Consider the following 9,312-nt stretch of genomic DNA (forward strand, 5'->3'; position numbering starts at 1 on the left):
TATAGGAATATAAAATTCATTTGTTTAGTCGGCTTATACAAAGCTTTTTGGTGCTTAAATGATTAATGGTTTCTTCGGGATCAGGGCTTGCTGCTTGGGAAGAATTGTTCAAATATACTGTACACTGTATGTAATATGTTCTTGAATAAGATGAGCTGAAGAACTTGTAAATGTCTCCGCCTGCTGGACGCTTGAGGAACAACATGTAAGGTGAGTACTACAGTAGCAACGCCGAAGTATGTACTGTCAAACAGCAGCATTGATGTACAAATAATTTGTTAAATAAAGACAATTGCAATTATTAATGAATTGATTTTAATCTCGTTCCCACCAGTAAAACAAAAGTGTAAGAATCCTGTTTCCGCCTGTGTTTTTATGGACTAACTATATTACCCAGAAGTCAATTCGGCTTAGCGCAGCCGCAGTGTCAGTCTACTCTCAACAGAATTACTCATTAAAGAGCTAGCTAAAGGAAGACATTCTGCAGTTATGTAGCTCAAATATGGCGGTCCCTAATATGCTGGGCCTGGTTACTGTAAGATAGCTTTTACGGCCTATTTTGGTCTCGAGAAGTTGCGTGAAAGCGGCTGTAGTTCACGCGTAAGCTAATCGAGGTAGCCACATGCTAGCAGACCACAGTGAGTTTGCGATGCGCCGCAGTTTTGTTTTTGTCTCTCACTCGTCTCGGCTAGCGGCGTGGGGAAGCTAACCTGCTGCTGTATGTTTTTTCTCTTATTTTCTATGGTGGCCCTTGGAAAATAAGCTGCTACCCCGATCCTCATCGCCAGACCGAGTGTCCAGCTAAGATGTGGCAAAGTGTCGGGCTCACATTGCTGGTCATTGTGGCCACGCTGCTTTGTGTTCTTATCTTCATGTTGTGCGGTAAGTTTAGACTGGCGACTATCTTCATGTTCAATTTACATAACCTCGATGGGTTACAGGAAGGCCAATGTGCGTCATTGTTAATGGACGTTTAGACGATCGCGTTCACTTGAAACGAGGATTATGAGCCATTTGCAAGTTTCGATGTCTCCCAAGAGTCTATTTTTATCTCGTGCTAGTGTGTCACAGTGTGATACTACCAGGAACCATGCATGGAATCCCATTTAAACCTTTTAGATGAGTAGGAAGTTCAATGCCATCCACGATTTAATATCTAAAATGCAGTTAATAGGATATTAATTGGCTATGTGTCATCAGCAGACATGGTAAAGTACAGCTGTGTGTCTTCTGCGTAACTGAAAATTGATGCCATGCCTCTGGATGATGTCCCCAAAAGGAAGCGTATATAGATGAAAGAGAATTGGTTGAGGTTGACCCTTGGGGCACCCCACACTCAATTTACAAATACTGATAATTTTAAATGTTACAGTCACCTTAATCTAAACCTTTGCGTACATACATAAACCTTTATTAGTAATTCTGGTAATGTTTAAAATCGGGGTGTCAGTCGATTACATTTTCCAACCATAATGAATTGCATGACTTCAATAATTAACTCATGATTAATTGCAAATTATTTGCACATTTTATATCTGTTCTAAATGTACAATAAAAGCAGCTTCTATTCTATGCACCTTATAATGCGGTGCGGTTTATATATATGGAAAATGTTTTTAAATAGGCCATTCATTGAAGGTGCGCCTTATAGTGCGAAAAATACGCATAAACTTAAAAAAGTGTGTGACATTGATTTGTGTTGAGGTCATTTTTCTGCCAGTAGATGGCATAAGCATTTAATGTTGGACATTAATGACAGCACAGGGTAAGAGGTGGTTAATTTTTATTTTTTTTACTGGCCCTAAATGATCTTGATATTAATGCACTAATTTTGACACTTCAAGTTTAAACTAACATTTATATCACTTTTTTTTTTTTAATCAATTTGAGTTATATTCTAACACGAAAATGTGAATGTCATTGTTGGTCCATCCCCGTCCATCTCAGGTTGGTATGTGGTCTGGCAGCTCTTCTTGTCCAAGTTCAAGTTCCTGCGCGAGCTTGTCGGGGACGCGGCCGCCCCGCGGGCGCAAGCGCAGCCGTCCGAAAGCGAGAGCGAACGCGCCGCTAACGTCCCCGCACGCAACCGTCCCAGGACTGCACGCCAAAGAGTCGCCTTCCCGGAGAGCGCCTTGTAGATCGCCGCCGACTACGCACCTTACACTAAACTGACACTCGGTTGGAGACGGGATCTGAAAGCCATTTGCAACGCCATCCGTTACTAGATGTCAACTCTTCATTGCTAGAAAAAAATGGGTGTGTTTTTAAGTAGGCAAACTGTGGACTTCTTTATCTTATGTTGCAATGAAAGGAAAGTTGATTGATAGACAGGCCTGGTGGATGACATGAATTAGAGCTTCATTCCACTATATCTTAATTAAGAAAAAAACAGACACAATGTACACTTGAATAGCGTTTTACAAAGAACTGACTTAAATCGTGTGGTGTTTTGATTGATGCTGCTACACATGACACAAGCTGACATCCCGGAGTTCCAAATGTTGGCTCCCTGCTGCAGACGGGCCGCCATTGTGGCGCCCAAAACCGTCGTGTCTCTCCCCAGACTTTCTGCCCTCACCAGCCAGCGTCTACTGTAGTCTAGATGGCGTCCATTGTTGTCGTCACATCAGCCCCTTTTTGTAGTTTGAGGCCAAATGAACTCCTAGCAAGGCCTTGTTGATATTTGTCATCTACTTTCGTTCCAGGTTAACTGTACAATTAATCTGTAACTTGCACCTTTTAAGTGATGATGATTTTCATTTCTGTGGCGTAGCCGCTTTAAACCAAACACGATGAGCTGAGCTCTGTTTTCTGCTCAAATGTCTTCAATTATTTTTTTATATTAAAGTCCTCATAATTCAATTGTTTGGTTCTTCTCTTACTGCCTTTCAACAGTTTGTCATGTAAATGTCTCAAATTTACTCTTATCAGGTCAAAACAAAACACCAATTTGTCTCAGTATTAGTATTTACAACAGCACAAAAAAAGTACAACTATATTTCTTTTAAATGGAATACATATTGCAATGTTTATGTACAATAAAAAAAAAATGACATGGAATGATGTTTGTGCAAACCACTCTGAAAATGCCTTACCTTCAATAGATAAAGCATATAATAGACACCCCTGCCTAATATTTAATGATACGTTGCATTTGTAAAGCTGAAGTGTTGAATTGTATATTATTGTATTGATCATTTTATAATTGTATTTTTTTTTTTAATTTGTGGAAAAATTACAAAATGTATATCATTAAAGTTATTCAAAATTATTTAAAAATACTTAAAAACGACATGCCTTAATAGAAGCACGCGACGTTTACTATCTGACGTCATAATGCATTTACATTCATTGAGAAACGTAGTTAAAAAAATAGTTGCATTTTAAATGGTGACCACGAGGTGGCAGCATTGTACAGAAAAACTGTGGTGGAGCCTGCTTTGCAATAGTCCAGGTTTGACTCAAGTGTAGTGCTTCCCAACATTTAATTGAGCCAAGGTACATATTTTACATTCAATAAAATGCCACAAAAAGTCGACACACAGGTTAACGATCTTGTTCCACTACTCTTCCACTAGATGGCACAAGGTAATTATTAACCTGCAGTCATTTTATGTGACGTTTTTCTGTTTTGTGGTGGGTGCAATTTTATTCCCTACAATATGTGCCTTGCCGTTCTACAAACATATCACCACAATGTGTTAAAAGGCTAATTTTAAAAGTCGACATCTGCCCACGTTTACTTGATTAGCTTGCGAGACAACATCCACTTGCTTTTCTATTCTCTGTTATGCTGCCTCTTTCCTCCCCTTCAGAATTGGCTGCGCGGTCTGGAACCTGCAGCTGGGCCCTTTTTTTTTCTAAGAAAAGACAGCTCTTCTGTCTTTGAGAAGCTGTAATTTCAGATTCTGCAAATACTTTACAGGAAATGATTGTGGTAAACCACGGAAATGACATCCACTCTCCAGTGCTTTTCTCTGCCTCTGTGTGTGCACTTTCTGCTCCTGCTCTGTGTGTGACACTGCGACTCATTTTCAGTGTCTCCTTGTCGACAAGGTGAGCAGCTGACGTGCAGTCATTTTCTTTCCATCTTAACAACAGCCTAACACCTGTTTGCTATCTCTCGAGACTGCAAGCCGACACGATCAAGCGAAATGCAGCCTCAGCCGTCACGCCCATTGTTTTTGCAGCACCAGGTTTGTGGTGTTTGGTCTGTAGCTCTTGTTGACACAAACACACACTCAAACACACTCGTTGAAAGACAGAAGCTAGCGTCGATTGACTCTGAGCAACCATGACTAAAATAACTCCATTGATTCACTGACATGACCCGCATGGTGCGTCAATAACTCATCCACTGAATGCGAAATTGCAATTTTAGGTAAAGCTTTCATGTTTAGCATCTCTGCCTTACACTAGACATTTCCTCATCTATGTTTTTCTAAAATACATTAAATTTATTTTTATTTCATGTTCTGCAAGGTTACTACAGCTAACACAAACTAACGAAATAACTAGAACTGTGTGTGTGTGTGTGTGTGTGTGTGTGTGTGTGTGTGGGGGGGGGGGGGGGGGGTAAAAACGAAAACGAAAACATTGAAACTACATCTTGCGGAAGCGTGTAACTGTTGATGTGGGGTAAACAATTTTAACAGGGCTATGTCGTTTAAACGTAATACGTAGGCTAAATCGTGGCTATTGGCTAAATGCTAAAAACATTATGTTTGTTCCCATAATGCCCGGGGTATTGGCTTGACATGCGCAATTGTGGCATTACCCCGTGGCATTATGGGAAATAATGCTATGCTGTTAGCATCTGGCCTTCTAATACATTAGAACGACATAGCCCAGTCAAAACTGTAGTACCAATATTGTTTAACATCTTGTGTTTATAAAACTAACTAATAATTGTAGTGAAAACGTCCTTACATTTTTTTTCTTTATCTAATAGCTACTAATATCATACGTGAGCTTTTCAAGTTGAGTTTAAATGTATATATTTTGGAATTACTGAACTGTACATTGTAGAAACTGCAGAAATTGTAGTTGTAGTTTACATTACCGGTACTTTATTACACAATACATAGTGACTTTCATTTTCAATCTTGCACACAAATACTTTATATATTAAAACAAAAACTAATAAAAACAAAACTAAAACAAAGCATTACAAAACAATCACACCGGCTTTAAAAACGAATTAAAACTAGCTGAATTAAAACAAAAAAAACAGAAAGTCAAAACAAAATACAAATTAACTAATGAAAATGCAAAGCAGAATAAATATTAATATTATTAATATATAAATAAGTTGTTGTCACTTGTTTTTCTTTTCTGTTTCGGCTCAGCGACAGCATCTTCTCATCTTGAAAGCGCTGCGATTTGTATGTTTGTCAAATATTCCACATAAAATTAAATGGCAGCAGATAAATGTAGTCATAAGGGCCGGAGGGTGGTCTTGATGTTTTTCTGTCTCCTTGTAGTTTCCCACATGACATTTTTACCGCTGCAAAATTGCTTTTATTTATTTTTATTAATATGTGAGGAAGCTAGTTGGAGTTTCACCCTAATAAGTAAATATTGGTATTTGAAAATGAAGAAAATGTTTGCCCATCTCTATTTCCCTGCAGTTAGTTAAACAAAACTGCTGTTCCTCGTCTTGGCAAAGCAGATTAGCACCGCATAGACTTTGCTCAAACCCAATTGAGCTGACATCTTCGGATTACTATTTAGTTATATGGAGAAGCCTTTTAAAAAGTGATTGCATTTGCAAATTCCTTTTTCCTCCTCGTCTCCCCGGAGAGCGTGAAGCAGGAATGCGCTAGATAATAAAAACAAATTGCTTGGCATGCAGTGCCAGGCTGAAAAGAGCTTTAATGAGATTTTGTGATTTGGAGTTGAAGGGGGGGGGGGGGGGGGGTGCTCGCTGTGATTATGGGCAGCTATTCTTCACATAGGCCCGTCTATCTATAGAGTGGCCCCTCTTTGGGGAGACACTCCATTTCACCGAGGCTGTAATGAAACAACTTTTGCCGGATTAGTAAAGATGTAAAGGATGTTTCCGTGTCAGACACGTACGTACTCCTCGCATGTAACCGATGTGGAGCGCGTCTTCCAGCCGGACAAAATGCCTTTTGGCATTGTGGGGGGGGAAGTCTCTCACAGCTCACAGAACACGTACAAAACACTTCATGTCCTCATTTGCCTCTGTCACATCCAATGTTGGACAGGAATGCTGAGGACTTATTCCGCTAGTTTACAGTGCTGCACTCTGTTTAGTGAGAAATCATGCCATCAGTGTTGAAAATAAGCAGCTATTTTTAGAATAGAAGCTATGAATAACTTTGCATGTCTGATCGTGACGAGGATTTGACGGGGAAGAAAAATGAACCATATGTAGGCTAACATGAATAAAGCACTATTGTTTTTTTTTTTATCTATTAGTTTACAACTTTACACGCTGGCTGCATATTTCTTCAAATAGGTTGGTAGAACTGGTAAATGAGAAAATGTTCATAATTGCCTTATCTGGTTAATAAAAGAACAAATAAAAAAAAAAAAAAAAAGAAGGGCTATCCACTTATTATATCACAAGGTCATAGGTGTCAAACAGCACATAATTTTTTTTTGTGGTCCACTAAAGCAAATCAAGTATGTCAACTTTAAAAAAAATTTTTTTTAATGGATTTGTTCATTTCATTTTTATGGAAAAATCGTACCAAAAATTAGTTATTAAAATAGTTATTTATCCTTTTATCTTTAATTTTTTACAGTTATTTCACTCTTTTTTTTTTTTTTTTTTTTTTAAACCACCAAATCCCTTCCTAACATAAATTAAGTCTTTGTATTTGGTTGTATTTTCTCAGAATTTTGATTTCTAATTCAAAATGTTGTTAAAATATAAATAATAACAACGACATTAGGGTGCAAGAATAGTATGATTTTGTGAAATTTTTATGATGTTGATTATCATTTTGGCACCCCTGCCCTAGCCTGCTAATTTTAATTTTGAGTATTTTAAACTACATTAAAAGGATAAGCAGGTATAGAAAGTGGATAGTCCAAAAATGTCTTGGTCAATATTCACTGATTATTTTTTTAAAAATTTATATGTTCTATGCACCTTTAGCATTGTGATTAATGTTGCGTTTGTGGAATATGAATTAAGCAGCGAGGGGGCGGCCATTTTGCCACTTCCTGTTGACTGAAAAATGACATCATCACAGTTGCTCAGGTAACAACCAATCAAGGTTCATGGATGTTTTGGTTTATATTTGATCTTTGTTAATTTTTTCTTTTTTTTTATAACTTTTTATTTCTATTGCTTTTATTGTCTGTACTGTGCATTTTCAGATGTATTTTATTATTTATTATATATATATTTTTAATGTAAAGTGCATTATAAATAAAATCTATTATTATTATATTGTGGTTTTCAACATGTTAGGGTCGCAAGCTAATGTGTAAAGAACTCAAAAGACACAGTGTCATGGTTATGAACAAATCTTTACTTTATCTGTGGAGAACCCCCACCAACACACGCACACACACGGATATTTAACATCGTTTTAGGATCTACTGTCACACATCCAGCAGTACGACACATCAACAACACTCTATTGGGTGAAACAAACATAAGGTGCTTCATAATATAGGACTGGAATGTCATGAAAAATGTCCACATATAACAATCTAGACAAAAATAGAGCAAATATTTACACAACAGCAAGTTTTTACAACAGATTTATTTTTATTTTTTTCACCATTTGGCCATTTGAAGCAACTGTTCTTTGAACTGTTGTGCGTGATGTGAAAGATCCGTGACCCTGTCCACCATCTCCTGGACGCCGGCCGTGTTGGGGTAGTTGAGCGCCGCCGTCTTGGTGGCGGCCACCACCGTTTTTAACAAGTCACACAGCACGTTGCTTGAGTTCATCACCCTGTTGGCCACCTCGGGGGCGGCGGCCTGCCGGGACAGCGTGTCTCCGATGAAGACCAGTTTGTGCGCGCTGAGGATGACGAACTTGCTGTGCGCCACGAAGATGCGGGGCGGCTGCCCGGCGCTCACGCAGCTGAAGAAGGCGTCCACGGCGCTGAGCAGCGTGACAAAGTGCTGCTCGCACTGCTCTGAGTAGAAACCCAGCAGCTGGCGGTCCCGCGCGCACGCGCGGGTTGAGGCGGAGGGGGACGGCGTCGTCTCTGCGTGGGGGGTGGGCGTCCGGCCCGGGTGTTGGTGAGGCATCCACTGCGAGATGTCGTTCTCCACGGGCTTGATCACTTCCTGCTCCAGCTTCTTGAACTGATTGATCTGGAGGGAATCACGTGGACATTAGTTGTCTGCATGCAAAAGCTCTTCCGAATTCAAAAGGAAAACGGCAACAAATGACATTAACATGACATAAAACTCATTCATTTATCCCGTTGAAAAATGTCATTGACAAATATACTTGTCAATGGCAGCGATTAAAATAAATAAACAGTCCAATTGCACACAATTATTACTGTTGTCCCCAACATAAGTAATGTCAATGTATCATTGACTCTCACTATTTAATAGGAAAAGTCCCAGTCTCATTGACAGCTATTGAAATCATTTTTTTTTTTCGTTTTTAAATACCAAATTCCCAACAATAAAAAAATTCATTAAAACATTTTATTTAATTCCCAAATTGTCAACAAAAAATCCCAACATTTTTTTCTTAATTAAAAAATAAAAAAATCCCAAATTTTCACAAAAAAACTCCCAACAAATTTTTCTATTTTTTTTAAATTCCAAATTCACAAAAAAAAATCCTACTTTTTTTTTCTAAATGTTTTTTAAATCCCAAATTCCCCCAAAAAGTGGTAAACATTAAATTGATAACATTTTCATGAAAAATCAGAGGAGAGAATCTTAAAACATTTCAAAAATATTGATTACAAAATGGAAAAATGGGTTGACTGTACTGCAGTCAGTATCGATGATAATAATCATTGGTGTGTGTTGTTGCTGTTTTTAACTCACAGTTACTTGAAAATGTATAATTATGCTCATCTCCATTAGCAAGGCTATGGCGTTTCACATTATACAGTATGTTAGCATTATGCCCGTATACTTTTCGTTGTGACAACGTGACGTTGGTTGAACATTTTGGAGTCTTATTTATTTGGAGTTTTATTTCGATGTCTGTTTTACAGCAACCTTCAGCTCAGAGTGACAAAACAGTTTGAAGCAAGCAGGTCAAGCATCTTATTTGGAGAACCGTGTAAGTGAGAGAGAGAAAGTACATTTTAAAACGATTTTAAATGTGTTTAATGTGGAGGGGTAAAACT

At 38.3% G+C, this 9,312-nt stretch overlaps 2 protein-coding genes and 1 long non-coding RNA gene across 4 annotated transcripts in view; 2 read left to right on the plus strand and 1 right to left on the minus strand.

Annotated features, from left to right (window-relative positions):
- Positions 1 to 421: 421 nt before the first annotated feature.
- On the plus strand, positions 422 to 2,862 carry smim13 (small integral membrane protein 13). 2 transcript variants are annotated; one of them, XM_077549196.1, is made up of 3 exons: positions 422 to 638; positions 764 to 882; positions 1,948 to 2,862. In XM_077549196.1, the coding sequence occupies exons 2-3, from the start codon at positions 807 to 809 to the stop codon at positions 2,136 to 2,138; spliced, it is 267 nt and encodes an 88-aa protein (XP_077405322.1). In that variant the 5' UTR covers positions 422 to 638; positions 764 to 806; the 3' UTR covers positions 2,139 to 2,862. The 2 variants fall into 2 exon arrangements, with proteins under 2 accessions (XP_077405322.1, XP_077405323.1); XM_077549197.1 differs by having other exon boundaries at positions 422 to 882.
- Positions 2,863 to 3,840: 978 nt separating this feature from the next.
- LOC144037105 (uncharacterized) lies at positions 3,841 to 9,244 on the plus strand. The gene is made up of 3 exons (XR_013288818.1): positions 3,841 to 4,056; positions 4,129 to 4,196; positions 9,178 to 9,244. It is a non-coding gene; the product is annotated as an uncharacterized LOC144037105 (long non-coding RNA).
- nedd9 (neural precursor cell expressed, developmentally down-regulated 9) overlaps positions 7,488 to 9,312 on the minus strand; it is a 33,946-nt gene continuing 32,121 nt past the window's right edge. Inside the window, exon 7 of the mRNA XM_077548248.1 lies at positions 7,488 to 8,308. Coding sequence (XP_077404374.1) covers positions 7,760 to 8,308 — 549 coding nt within the window. The 3' untranslated portion in view covers positions 7,488 to 7,759. The remainder of the gene's footprint in view (positions 8,309 to 9,312) is intronic.

The sequence above is a fragment of the Vanacampus margaritifer genome, chromosome 17 (genome assembly GCF_051991255.1).
Source record: "Vanacampus margaritifer isolate UIUO_Vmar chromosome 17, RoL_Vmar_1.0, whole genome shotgun sequence".
Taxonomy (NCBI): domain Eukaryota; kingdom Metazoa; phylum Chordata; class Actinopteri; order Syngnathiformes; family Syngnathidae; genus Vanacampus; species Vanacampus margaritifer.

What these genes read in the sequence shown, in the direction of transcription:
- smim13 (XM_077549197.1), top strand. Translation starts at nt 807, where the DNA reads ATGTGGCAAAGTGTCGGGCTCACATTGCTGGTCATTGTGGCCACGCTG. An exon ending in TCTTATCTTCATGTTGTGCG is followed by an intron (nt 883 to 1,947) that starts GTAAGTTTAGAC and finishes CGTCCATCTCAG; the next exon opens with GTTGGTATGTGGTCTGGCAG.